Raw genomic sequence first — 13,798 nt, forward strand, 5'->3', positions numbered from 1 at the left:
ACAAACAGCCTGGCATCAACATCTGTTTGTTACTAAGGCATCACATCACACTCCTCCTCACTGATGAAGGTGGCGGCTCCTTTCCATCAAACATCTGGTGATGTAACGCGATCCTGTGATCCGACACAGATCCTGAAGTCTGACTGTCATACATGTTGAGGAAACCTGCCGTGATGTCAGAGATGCTGCTGCCTCCTAGTGGAGGTGTCTCACCCCACTCAGACCGTCTGTGGGGTCGTCTTAGACATGAGGACCCCTAGGAGCCCAACATTCTGCCACATCAGACTCACCCACGAATCGCATGTCAACTAAAAGGGTTGAACTAAAACAGCTTTTGTTCACTTTATTATATCAACACTCAACTCTTTGCGTGGAGGCTTCGCTTAAGTTCACTTCCTGTCCTGGACAGGACCAGATCAAGGTCTGTAGATGTCAGAGATGTCTCCCACCCATCATCAACCAGCTTTCAGTCAGTCTGATGGCATTCTGCCCCCCTTTGGTACAACAGAACTCTACAGAAACATAATAATACTGGTTAAAGCTCCCTCTGCTGAAGATATCATGTACTTTATCTCTGTAATAAAACATAGCATACACACCCTTTTTGCAATCTTCAATCATGTTTTATATAATAATAATATTTATTATTATTATTATTATTATTATTATTATTATTATTATTATTATTATTATTATTATTATTATTATTATTAATGACTTGTATTGATGAACCCACAATAGTGTTGTCTCATCACAGGATGGTCTGTCATTATTTAGTCAAATACAAAAAAAGCAAGAAATACTGTAGTGTCATAAAAATAAACACATGGAAATAGGAAAAATGAATTATTTTTTTTTCCCCTCAGGCACCAGTCGTGCAGAGACACTAGAGGCGGAATATCATAAGTCCATCAGACCTCCTGCTGATTATTATGGGATGCTGATTGCCACACATCCTCTTCTCTCCAGAAACTTTTATTTATTGATGGGTTGCTATTGGTTACTACCACCATGACTTTGGTGTGGACATTTAAATACATTTAAAAATATTCTAGTTACAGATGACTGTTCTCCATCTTATGTTACATTAACAATAACATTCTATCTGTAGTTGAGGAATCTTCATCATAATTTTATCATTATCTCCCTTCAAATGAAGTTTCTTTGTTTTGATGCTGTTTCTTTGGAGCATTCAGAGCTTTAATTTCTTGGTTGTTAAATAAAAATAATAAAAACAATTTTATATAATTAACAGCTAAGATCACCTCAGTGCTCTGCATGTGTTAAACAACATTGTTATCATTGTGACACTTGACAGTGAATTGTGAATGTAATTTTAGGATTCACCATCATGTCGTCGTTTGTCCACTAGAGGGCGCTGAAAATCAGGTGATTTTGCTTCTTTGGGTGAGGATGATGAAGATGACCTTCAGGTATTCAGTTAACTCTGAAACAGATGAGCTTCATGTCTCTCAGCTGGACACAGATCATCTCTTTCTGATCAATAACTTTTTGCTAATAAACAGTTACTAGTCAATATTGATCATCATCTGAAGTCACCATAGATAGTGTTGTGTTTAAAACAGCTGGATCTGTTTCCATGGCTACTCACCTGGGATCAGACTGCAGAGGGGGTGGAGCCAATAGAGGAACTCACGTGCAGGGTGTGACATTTCAAGGAGAAGGGCGTGGCCACTGAGGGTGTAGATGCAAGTAGAAAACCACTAATGTTGTATGGCACATGTGCCAAACTGAAGGCCCAGGGGCCAAATGTGGCCCGCCACATCGTTTTCTGTGGCCCCCCCAAAGCATAAAAGATCAGCGTGTCTAAAAATAAATAGGTCAAAAGCTTTGACCAAAACTACATTTCCCACAATGCAGCAATTAAGCTCATTTTAACTTGGACAAAAAACAAATTATTCACTTGGATAGTTTGATCCTTGATTGATTATATAACCTGGGAAATCAAAAGGATTCATGTTACAAGTGTAATGTTTGTAACTTGAATAAGTAATAAATTCAGTTATTTAACATTAAGGAGTAGTTACATCTATTTTACATTACATTGAGTTATTATAAATAATAATAATAATGATAAAATTAAGTTATAATAATAAAAGTATTTATTATTATATAAAACGTTAGTGAAGAGTGTGTATGCTATGTTTTATAACAGAGATAAAGTACATCATATTTATTAGTTACATTTAAGGACTTATTCTGATTTATTTTACATTGAGTTACATTTATTAGTTACATCTGGCCCTTTCAGGACAGCCGTTATGCTTGTGTGGCCCTCAGTGAAAACGAGTTTGACACCTGTTGTATGGGGAGGGTCAAAGGTCAGGAAAGCACTCAGACTTATGAGCCTTCATGTCTACAGGTGACTTTCCTGTTTCCTCTCACCTGGACTGACGTGAAACAACCCGACTCAGCAAACAAAAGAGATGAGACTGTTTGTTTTGTTTTTCAGCGACTTTATTTCAGCATAAGTGGTTTTAAAACACCTCAAACTGCTTCCAGCCCCGAGATAAAGCAAGCAACACACTAACTTCACACTCGATCGAACGTGAATTAAATCCGTGTCCAGCAACATTCCGGAGCAAACTAGTCTACAAACGGTCACATGATAACCAACTGGAACACTCTGTACATACATGTGTGAGAGGCCGACAGCAGCGACACACAGATGAGCAGTGATCTGACAAATTGCATGCGTGTGGACTTTAATCCTATCATACAAACAGTAAATGACATAGAAACCTAGCGTGTTCTAATAAGGCATTATGTGGCACAACAGAAAACAGACGACAAAACAGTTTTAATGCCAGAAAATGTGGTTTTTTGTTGTTGTTGTTGTTGTTATTTTAAGGCCAAGAAAACAAAATGAATTCAGTGACTAACAGTCAGGAAACATTGATGGACAGCTTCATAGTGAGAATAAAACGAAACAGATGCAGGAGGTATCAGGGCTCTACCTGACAGGTACGCTTTGTGTCTGCAGAGCTACGGCTTAAAAAAAAACATCTGCAGCGGGTGGGGGAGGGGGGCGAGACTTGATCGTGTGCATTTATCTTCACAGGTGGAGCATCATGAGCCGGACGGTACCTCAAAAAAAAAAATTACAATTATAAAAATACATTCATGACAGAATTACAGGTCGATTAAAAACCGAACGCCTTCCGTTCCAAAACTCCAGCACCGCTGGTTCCACCGGTGGTTAAACTGGTTTCACTGGACTTTAAAAGATCCATTCCTGATGGGTCTGATCCCCAGTAAGGCTCACTAACGTAAAAAGAAAACCAGCTTCCCGTCTGCCTCATAATTAAAATTCGTAACACACACATTGGAAGCGCTCGTCACAATCACTGCTTGTGATCATCGTGAAAACAGCGGGGGGTGTTTTTTTTGTGTTTTTTTTAATTTTCATTCAGATGTAATTAATTAATTTTATTTATTTTTATTTATTTGGGGGAAAAGTTACTTTACATGCTAGCTTTTTTAATCCGCTCATGCTAACACGTTAGCTGCTGGTTTCAGAGTAAAGGGAAGGAGCCACTTCCTGGTGCTTCAACCAGGTGCTTCCTCTGGATAAAGATGAAGAATCGCGACTCTTTTTTTATTTCATTTTTTTACGTTGCTTCATGTTCTTCAGGAAGAAGAAGTGAGAACCGTTACTGGGAAGAAGATTTTTTTTTTTTTTTTTAAAAGCTGGTTTCTGATGATCTTCCAGTACCTTTGATGGATCTCCTAGGTGAAGCTGGTGCTGCTGAAGCCTTGATGGTGGTGACGGTGAACACGGTTCCCTGAGAAGCCACTCCTACAACTACAGCTGTGGCAGAACGCGTTTGGGGGGGGTGGGGGGAGATAAAACCGGTCAGAAACCCCAAAAAACGGGTGAGGATGGGATGTGACGGTTTACAAGCCAACATGTACACACAATGAGGAACGCTTCACCCCCCTGGAGGTCTTCTTCTTCTTCTGTGGTGCGTGGTGATGGTGGGAAATAAAGGTGAATCATCCAGTCACTGAGCTGTATTTACAACCTCTATACATGTTGAGATTCTGTACCATCACTAAAATTACAAACACAACGCTCCCATAGGTGTGTGTGTGTGTGTGCGTGTGTGTGTGTATTAGATGTGTGTTTGCGCTCTATATTCCAGTCATTTTGGCGTTAAAGCAATGAAACCCTCCGACGGATGCGAGTCTGCATCACAACCTGACGGACTCGGCTCCTTCACAGTTTGTCCTCCTCGTCCTCACAGGCCGTTCTGACCCCGTATAGATTTATTTCATATTTTAAAAAAATAAGTTATTGCGCATCCCAGAAAAGTGCATTATACTTTTTCTTTTTTTTTTAGTGTATCTCTTTCTCTCTGACTTCCCGTTTCCTGCCCATCGAGGTGCTTTTTTTCCCCCCCAGCGACGGGACTTTTTCCCCGCCTGTTTCGCTCCAGCGTGCGAACATCACTGACAGGAAGTGATGGGGAGTAAAAAGGGGGTGGTGGGGGGGCCAGGAGGAAGGAGGGGAGAGAGAAAAAGATAAAAGGGCCACGTCTCGCTACGCGATCACCATGGGAACGTCGTCTGAGAAGCCGCTGATCATGGGAGCATCTTCATCATCATCGCCTGGGAAGAAGAACGAGACAAGAAGAACTTCAGTTATTTTATTCATGTTTATTTATGTTAAGACATTAAAGATAAACCAGACTTATTTTATTTATGTTAAGACATAAAAGATGAACCAGTTATTTTATTTATGTTTATTTATGTTAAAACATTAAAGATAAAAAAGTTTTTTATTTGTTTATTTATGTTAAGACGTTAAACATAAACCAGTTATTTTAATTATGTTTATTTATATTAAGACATTAAAAAAAACTTATTTTATTTATGTTTATTTATTTTACGTTAAGACATTAAAGATAAAAAAAGTTATTTTATTTATGTCTATTTCTGTTAAGACATTAAAGGTAAAAATGTAATTTTATTGATGTCTATTTATGTTAAGAAATTAAAAATAAACCAGTTATTTTATTTGTGTTTATTTATATCAAGATTTGGTATTTTATCTATGTTTATTTATTTTATGTTAAGACATTAAAGATAAAAAAGTTATTTTATTTATGTTTATTGAGTTTATTTATGTTAAGACATTAAAGATAAAAAAGTTATTTTATTTACGTTTATTTAGTTTATTTATGTTAAGACATTAAACATAAACCAATTATTTCATTTGTTTATTTATGTTAAGACATTAGAAATAAACTAGTTATTTTATTTATGTTAAGACATTAAAGATAACCGGTTTATTTTATTTATGTTATTGTGTTACTGTGATGTAAGCAGGTCGGGACACTGACACCTGTAACCATGGAAATAAAACTAGCGGTGAAGCTAACTGTCTCACCCAGTTCGTCCCCGGAGGAGAAGATGGCCGATCCCAGGCGGGAGTTGTAGTGAGAGTTGGCAAAGGCGCTGAAATTGTTCTGCAGCCGCCGGTGTCGGAGGTACAGCACCACCATGCCCCCACACACCCCCAGCAGCAGCAGGAACAGGACCGGGACCACCACCGCCGCCATGTCCCCAGAACCGCCAGCAGAGGGCGACACATCACCGGCATCTGGATGGAACAGCAGGATTGTGACCGTGTGTGTTTTTATATCTGTGTGTGTGTGTGTGTGTGTGTGTGTGTGTGTGTGTGTGTGTGTGTGTGTGTGTGTGTGTACCTGCGGTCAGCTGGTTGTACAGCAGCAGTGCCGGTTCTCCACACAGCTGTCCGTTCATCAGGCAGCGCGCCTGGACGGAGAAGGTGTAGTTGTGTCCCGGCAGCAGGCTGCCGATGCGGTAGAAGGTGTCAGTGGTGTTCCCCAGCCAGGACGTGTGATTGGTCAGGCTGTCGTACACGTGCACCTCGTACCCCTGCGGACACACAGGGCGGTTCTCTTCTATCGTTTTACGTCACGAGTGAATGAAGCGACGCTGAAGCGATGGACTCACTCTGCTCTCGTTGAAGTCCTTCTCTCTGATAGCCAGACTCTTCCAGATCAGGAACGCGTGATCTTTCTCCATCAGGATCTTCAGGGCTTCAGGAGCCTGAAGAGGAACTGGAGCAGAAGGAGAAAAACAGTGGAGATACCGTACTCGCATCCCATTGGCTGAGACTCACGGTTCCTCCTGCAACTTCTCTTTAACACAAAAGTGTTTTAACCCTAACCGACAAGAAACAAACGGTGTGACGTTACGAGGACGCTGCTAATAAAGTTGATACAAACTGGATTCACTTTTATTATTATACTTGAAAAAAAAAATATTTTTTTTCTGCCGCTCGTATCGTTTTATTTCCTTGAATTTTCTGCCACACCTTAATTTTAATTTAATTTTTAATTTAAAAGACGGTCCGTGACTTTAAACCAGTCGGTGGGAGTAAAAAAAAAAAAAAAAAAAAGCCCAACGCTAAATAACAAAAGCCAAAATCATGGCCCGGGGGCCAAATGTGGCTAAAAATAATCGGTCAAAAGTGTGCTTTGAGCAAAGCTACATTTCCCATAATGCATTTCAGTACTTTCTGCACTATAAGGTGCACCTAAAAGTAATGTAATGTATTTGTTCTAGCCTTGACACCATAGTAACTCTGGTGTCAAGAAGATGTTGAGAAGATGTTCACCTGTGTTGAACGTGAAGCTGGCCTCTTTACTCATGTTGCGCAGTCGGACGGAGACGCTGTAGCGGCCCCCGGGCTCCAGGCCCCTCAGCAGGAACTCCACCGTGTTGTTCTGGGTGCTGACCTTGTAATCCCGCTCCTCCTTACGGACGGAGTCCCGAACGTGGACGGCGTACGTCTGCCGACGACGCCAGCGCGAGAACGAGAACGCAAAAACATAAAACTCGGGTTCAGAAACCATCATCATCATCATCATCATCATCATCATCATCATCATCATCATCATCGTTGTCGTCGTCCGTCTCACCAGAGGTTCGTTCGGCACGTCGAAGGGCGGCTGCCACTTCAGCACGGCCTGAGTCTTGTCGGCTCGCACTCGATGGAAGTTCCTGGGGGGCAGCCTCTCGTTGGGAATCATCTTCACCACGGCGAAGTCTGAGGGGGGGCCGAGGAAGGGGGAGGTGGCACGCACCTGAACGCATCACACAGGTGTTAGAGAGCGGAGTGACAATCGATACCCTATTTTAGTGGTGTGTCTTAAAGCCTAAAGCTGCACATGTAACTACAGGTCGTCTTCATCAAACGAACATTCAACTTACAAACATTCGGAGATGCGAACAAACGTACGTCACATCATCCTACTGCAGCTTTGTTTTACATGTTTTTATTCTTATTTATTGTACAGTAACTTGAGATCAGCTTTTAATGGCTTTATCGTGATTTTAAGAGCCACAGACGTTAAGTCAAGTGAAATGACATAAACTTGATTTTATTTCATTTTATTTTGAAAAACCGACTTATAATCGAGAACGACTTAACCCTGTATTTTATTTTATTTCATTATGTGTTGTTTCTGGTGAGAATAGTACTTGGTATTTAGAGCAGAATGACATTTAAATGATTTCAAATGGTAGACTGAAATCTATTAAATAACAACTTACAAACAATTCAACTTATGAACCACCTTTCAGAAACCAATTGTGTTTGTATGTTGAGGACTACCTGAATGAACAGACATTCATTCGTGGCCCACAAGAACATAACAGGTGAGAGTGTCTGAAAATAAATAGGTCAAAAGTGTGTTTTGAGCGAAACTACATTTCCCACAATCCAGTAATTTAGCCCATTTTACCTTTAACAAAACAATTTTTAACAAATTTAAATCCTAACTTGTGTCTGATGTTATTTTCCTTTATTCATTGATAGTTTGATCCTTGATTGATGGAGTTCTGTGGGTTTAATAACCTGACAAATTAAAAGGATTTATGTTAAAACAGAGAAACAAACAAGCATGTTTTTTCTGTCTAACTGTAATGTTTGTAACCTGAAAAAGTAATAAATTTAGAGTTATATAACACCAAGCAGAAGTTACATTTATGTTACATTTATGTTACATTTATGTTACATTTATGTTACATTACATTTAGTTACATTTATTAGTTACATCACGAAATGTGGAGAAGTTGTTGCGTGACACCTTCATACAGAAAATCACGCCTGGATCACGGAGCTGGTGTTCGTCACGTGATCACATGATGAGGTCAGAAACAGACTCACCAGGAACAGGAACTGCTCGTCGCTGTCCACCGTGACCGTCAGGCTGAGGGAGGGGCTGTCCGCCCGGTGAGGACTGTGGTACAGGTCCAGGAAGGAGGTGGCGTAGAACACACCATACACCTGCAGGAAAACACACACAGTCAGGAAACGCTCTTTTTAACACATCCAGAAACATATCTTTTTTTAATCTCGTTTATTTACTGTATTATTTAAAGATTTAAGAAAGTAATCCTGATGTTTTACGTCTTCTCATGCGGTTCATTCCATTTTTTTCCACATTTCTTTCATCAGGAGGATAAATACCCCAAACTGTTTCCACTTTATTTATAAAGTACTATTTAAATAAACGCAAAGTTTATCACGAGATAAAAACACAACAGACGCGCCATAAAACCATGAACACAATGCATTTAAATAAAATGTCACATAAAAATACGATAAAAATAACCGAAAATCAGTTAAAAAATGAAATTAAATCAGATAAAAACAATTAAAATAATGTGAAATAATATACAAAAAAAACACTCTAACGGGTGGGTTTGAAGAAGAGATTTAAAATGCCACAGTGTGTGTGTGTGTGTGTGTGTGTGTGTGTGTGTGTGTGTGTGTGTGTGTGTGTGTGTGTGTGTGTGTGTGTGTGAATGTAAAATAAATAAATAAATAAATAAATAAAGGAACTAAAATCTCTGATAATCCGTCTGCTGCACCTGAGCGGGGGGGCCCCTGATGGTCCAGTTGCACTCCACAGCTGTCTGATTGAGGGCCCGCGCTTTGAGGAAGGGCCGTTCTGGTTGGCCCCCAGAGGTCATGTGATGGGACAGGGAGGTGGGACTGTCTCCTATACTGGTGTGGGCCCACACCCCCACCTCATACATGGTCCCTGCTGTCAGGTTAGTGACTAGAAACACACAGGAAACAGTCAGTTCACTCTGGACCAGCCTGGAACGCCTGAGGCGGACCCCCTCCACCCAGGACCCCCCCCCCCCCCCGAGTACCTCTGAGGATCCTCTCGCTGATGTTGTAGCTCTTGCTCTCCTTGACGTGGGAGTCGAACTGCCAGGACAGGATGACCGCGTACCAGTCCACCTGGAACACGCAGGACGCCGTCAGTCACGCCAACACACACACACACACACACACACACACGTGTCAAAGCGTGTCGGGACTCCAAGCGTGTCGGGACTCGTACCGGGTACCGGGAGTTGAAGCTGAAGGACAGGCTCATGGAGTCGGTGCTGATGCTGTCGGCGATCACAGAGGGGGGGGGCAGCGCTGCAGCAGAGAGCAAATTGACCTCATGTACGTACGACACTCCTACTCCTGCCACACACCAGCAGGGGGCGGTGTTGCGGGTTTTCAGGTGAGGCTGAAGGACTCACCTTTCTCAGGTGTGATGGATTTGACCTCAGACCAGTTACCGACACCTCGACTCGTTACTGCTGCCACCTGGAAACATTAAAACACACTGACTGTAGCTGTGAACGCGTGTGTGTGTGTGTGTGTGTGTGTGTGTGTGTGTGTGTGTGTGTGTGTGTGTGTGTGTGTGTGTGTGTGTGTGTGTGTGTGTTTCTTACCCTGAACCTGTACTGAACGTCTGGCTGCAGCTCCTTCACCACCGTGTTGGTTGTGGTGCATCTCTGTGACGTCCAGTCGACACCTGTCTGTTCACTGTACTCAACCTGTACACACACACACACACACACACACACACACACACACACACACACACAACACACACAACACACACAACACACCCACACACACACACACAAATATTTGACACACCGATGATGACAGAACAGCTGTCTGTGATGATGATGATGATGATGATGATGATGATGATGATGATGATGATGATGATGATGATGATGATGATGATGATGATGATGATGATGGTGATGATGGTGATGATGATGATGGTGGTGATGAAGACGAGGGGGACTCACGATGTACTCTCTGATCAGACCGTGTCCTTCATCAGGGGGGCTCCAAGACACGTCCACCTTCCCGTCCTCCCCATTATCACAGGACAACTGCAGGTTCCTGGGGGGGTCGGGCACTGAAGGACACACACAGGACACACACACACACACACACACACACACACACACACACGCGCACACACACACACACACACACACAAATCGGGTGAAAATGTTCATTTGTCAATTTGACTGATTGAAGTCATATTTTTTAATCGTGTGTGTGTGTGTGTGTGTGTGTGTGTGTGTGTGTGTGCGTGCGTAGGAGTGTGTGTGTGAAGCAACAGCACTAATGTGTCAGAGGCAGCTAACCCTGACACAAAAAACCTTTTCCCAGCATGCAACACCTTCCTGTCTTCATCACTGAGTTGCTGAGCTCCTCGTTAATAAATAGACCTTAAAGACTCCCAGAGGTCTCGTGAAATCACCACTGGACCAATAAAACCATTCAGAGTTCCCGTCCTCCCAGTCTGTGGAGGACGTAGGAGTGTGTGTGAACACGTGACACTCACGTCCCTCCGGCGTCCTGATGGTGATCATCTCGTTGGTCTTGTGCAGCCGGCTCAGACACTGGACCAGCACCTTGACCTGATAGGTGGTGTCCGGTTTCAGGACGGTCAGTTTGTAGCTGGTCTTGTTGCTGTGGGTGTCCATGATGGTCCACTGCTGCGTCCCCACCAGCCTGGTGACACACACACACACACACACACACACACTCACTGACATCCACGTCTTCACCAGGATCACGACCGGCTGAAACCAGAACCACTAGAGGAACCGTTCACCCCAACGAGAACCTCCAGCCTCGATGAAGGAAAGTCAGGAAGAGCCTTTGAGCGATTAACGCCGCGATCAGATCACATGGTGTTTCTAAACCATTCTTTACAAATAAAGTCTGCCATATGGATTGCTGTGCTCATGTTTAAAACTGGTTTCATATATAAGGCGCACTGGATTATAAAGCGCACTGGATTATAAGGCGCACTGTCAGTTTTTGAGAAAATTAAAGGCTTTTAGGTGACCTTATAGTGCGGAAAGTAATGGACATTAGTCCTGGATGACACCCAGATTAAACCTGGATTACTCAATTTGTCTTTGGTTGTTTTTCAAATGAGTTGTAGTCTTCTTGGGGGGTTTAGGACTACAATGGGTCTCACCATCTCTCACCATCAGTAGATTATGACTGGATGTCCATAATCTTAACTGTTCCTTCAAGACGATGACATTAGATCATCACTGCCAGCTGACCTGTAGTAGATGAGGAAGTAGCAGGAATCCAGAGTGAGGCTTTTGGGTCGAGACCAGGTGACGGTGATGGCTCCAGAGAAGTCTGGCGTCCACTGGAGGTTCTGGATTTTATAGGCCAAGGTGTCGCCTAAAACACAGACGGGAAATTCCGTTTGGATTCTGCCGCATTTGTTACACGGTGTTTATTATGGACCGGACAGAGTGCTTCGGTTTCATATTCAGAATCCCATCTGGGACCCACCGGTGCAGTTGTCCTCGTCGCTGTGATCGGAGCAGTCCAGGAAGCCGTCACACAGCTCGCCGTCCAGCACACAGGCCTCGCCGTCGGAGCAGCGAGTCCCGTTGATGCAGAGCAGAGGCCCGCGGGTGGCTGCAGTGACAGGGGGGGGGTCAATCCCACAGGTTTACTCACATCCCTGCTTCTATTTCTGTGTGCGCTGACAAGGAGACGTTACTTAAACCAGCGGTTCCCAAAGCGGGGGTGCACCCCCTAGTGGTGGTACAGAGCAACTGCAGGAGGTGCAGGCCAAATGAATGAATCAAAAGCTGAGGTTAACAGTAATCAGAGGTCAGAGGTCAGGTGAATGCATGACCTGAAGAAGAGGAGGGTTTCCATCAACACCAGGTTCACCACAGGTAGACTCAGCTAAACTGTCTCATTAAACTTGGTCAGACAGCTTTAAAAGCAGTTCCATTCAACAAAAACACAGTATTCACAATTCATGCATTTCTCCACATAAATTGCCTGAATTAAAATCGACCAAACGGCAACCCAACGTCTGCTCGTTTTACACGCTTCAGTGAGGAGATAGTTAGGCCCTCCAGAGCTGATGTGATTAAATGCTATACAAATAAAGGTTGATTGATTGATTGATTGATTTGATTGATTGATCATCACCATGTCTCCAAAACAGATGCAAAAGTTGGAGAAAAAGCAAGTGACAATGATTGAAAAACAATCAGAAGTTAATGTAGAAAAAGAGACAGATATTACTACAGATATTACTACAGATATTACTACAGATATTACTGAAATGTGTGTGAGAGGGTTCTGTCAGCTTGGTTCAGTGTCCACAGGAGAATATATGAATTTAGGGAAGAGAAAACCATTGAGTGAAAAGCAAAAGTTAAAAGAAAACAACTCTATTATAACTTGACTCTTTTTTCTTTTTACTCAAACAGTTATGATGTCGTTATTAAAACATTCAAATTAACAGTTTCTGTAGTTTTTATATTGTACTGTTGGCAAAACTCAATCCTTGCTTACTCTTCTACCGTATATTCTGTTAATACTTGTGGGATGCACAAATGTTTCTTGAAGCGCATCCCAGGGATGCACTACTTTCTGGAGGTGAATGAACTCCACCAGCAGGAACTCACGGCACTGGTCTTCGTCAGAGCCGTCCTCGCAGTGAAGCTGGCCGTCACAGCGCTGCCAGTCGGGAATGCAACGGGGGGGTCGTCTGCACAGGAACTGACCCCGGTTGCAGCGGCTTGGGGAGGGCGGGGGTTGAACCGGCTGTGTTGAAGCCGGAGTGGGCGTCACGGAGCCGTTGGCTGCTGTGGCAGAGACACAGGAGCTCACTGTAGGTTCAGTGTGTTGTGTAGGTGAAACGAGTCGGGGGGGGGGGTACCTGTGGGACATCCCAGCTCATCACTGCCATCGGGACAATCAGCGAAGCCGTCACACACCCAGGTGTTGATGATGCACGCTCCAGAGCCACAGTGGAAGCGGTTGGGGGCACAAGTGGATGGACCAGGGGTGATGGTGTGAGGAGTTACCCCCCCTGGGAGGGGGAGATTCAGGTTATTGATGAAGTGTGTGTGTGTGTGTGTGTGTGTGTGTGTGTGTGTGTGTGTGTGTGTGTGTGTGTGTGTGTGTGTGTGTGTGTGTGTGTGTGTGTGTGTGATCCATTCTGTGACTGAGCTCATAGCTCATAACATTTCCCCATCTAAATAACTATGAACATTTTCATCCGTTCCAGCCTGGTTCAAAAGCCCCAAACCCCTCAATTATGACAAAGAACCTATTTTTAATCAACCAATAGAAATGCAGACGTTACCTGTGGATAATTAATTATATATAAGTTACATAAACAATGATAAAGAATGAAAAGAAACACAAAAGTCTGGATAACATACGAGCTACGTTTTTACTCCACCAAAGAGAACGAGATCCGGTCTCAATGATGTTGTATCCATCCGCCAACACGTGGTAAAGAACGAGATCCGGTCTCACTGATGTCGTATCCATCCGCCAACACGTGGTAAAGAACGAGATCCGGTCTCACTGATGTCGTATCCATCCGCCAACACGTGGTAGGGAACGAGATCCGGTCTCACT

The 13,798-nt window shown here is 43.1% G+C and overlaps 1 protein-coding gene across 3 annotated transcripts in view; it reads right to left on the bottom strand.

Moving 5' to 3' along the window:
* Nucleotides 1-2,470: 2,470 nt before the first annotated feature.
* sorl1 (sortilin-related receptor, L(DLR class) A repeats containing) overlaps nucleotides 2,471-13,798 on the bottom strand; it is a 58,229-nt gene continuing 46,901 nt past the window's right edge. Inside the window, exons 31-49 of one of the 3 annotated variants that reach the window (XR_011035558.1) lie at nucleotides 13,089-13,241; nucleotides 12,835-13,014; nucleotides 11,696-11,824; nucleotides 11,455-11,581; nucleotides 10,719-10,888; nucleotides 10,171-10,283; nucleotides 9,799-9,903; nucleotides 9,604-9,670; nucleotides 9,414-9,496; nucleotides 9,220-9,310; nucleotides 8,932-9,122; nucleotides 8,225-8,344; nucleotides 6,975-7,139; nucleotides 6,671-6,845; nucleotides 6,004-6,110; nucleotides 5,733-5,925; nucleotides 5,414-5,626; nucleotides 3,737-4,632; nucleotides 2,471-3,108 (exon numbers count right to left, since the gene is read on the bottom strand). Coding sequence is in view for 2 of the 3 variants with exons in the window: in XM_068317237.1 (XP_068173338.1) it covers nucleotides 4,565-4,632; nucleotides 5,414-5,626; nucleotides 5,733-5,925; nucleotides 6,004-6,110; nucleotides 6,671-6,845; nucleotides 6,975-7,139; nucleotides 8,225-8,344; nucleotides 8,932-9,122; nucleotides 9,220-9,310; nucleotides 9,414-9,496; nucleotides 9,604-9,670; nucleotides 9,799-9,903; nucleotides 10,171-10,283; nucleotides 10,719-10,888; nucleotides 11,455-11,581; nucleotides 11,696-11,824; nucleotides 12,835-13,014; nucleotides 13,089-13,241 (2,450 nt within the window). In the remaining variant the exon portion in view is untranslated. Of the gene's footprint in view, nucleotides 4,633-5,413; nucleotides 5,627-5,732; nucleotides 5,926-6,003; nucleotides 6,111-6,670; nucleotides 6,846-6,974; nucleotides 7,140-8,224; nucleotides 8,345-8,931; nucleotides 9,123-9,219; nucleotides 9,311-9,413; nucleotides 9,497-9,603; nucleotides 9,671-9,798; nucleotides 9,904-10,170; nucleotides 10,284-10,718; nucleotides 10,889-11,454; nucleotides 11,582-11,695; nucleotides 11,825-12,834; nucleotides 13,015-13,088; nucleotides 13,242-13,798 lie in introns of all 3 variants that reach the window. The other 2 variants (XM_068317238.1, XM_068317237.1) reach the window with 2 other exon arrangements.

The sequence above is a fragment of the Antennarius striatus genome, chromosome 6 (genome assembly GCF_040054535.1).
Source record: "Antennarius striatus isolate MH-2024 chromosome 6, ASM4005453v1, whole genome shotgun sequence".
In the NCBI taxonomy this organism is placed as follows: domain Eukaryota; kingdom Metazoa; phylum Chordata; class Actinopteri; order Lophiiformes; family Antennariidae; genus Antennarius; species Antennarius striatus.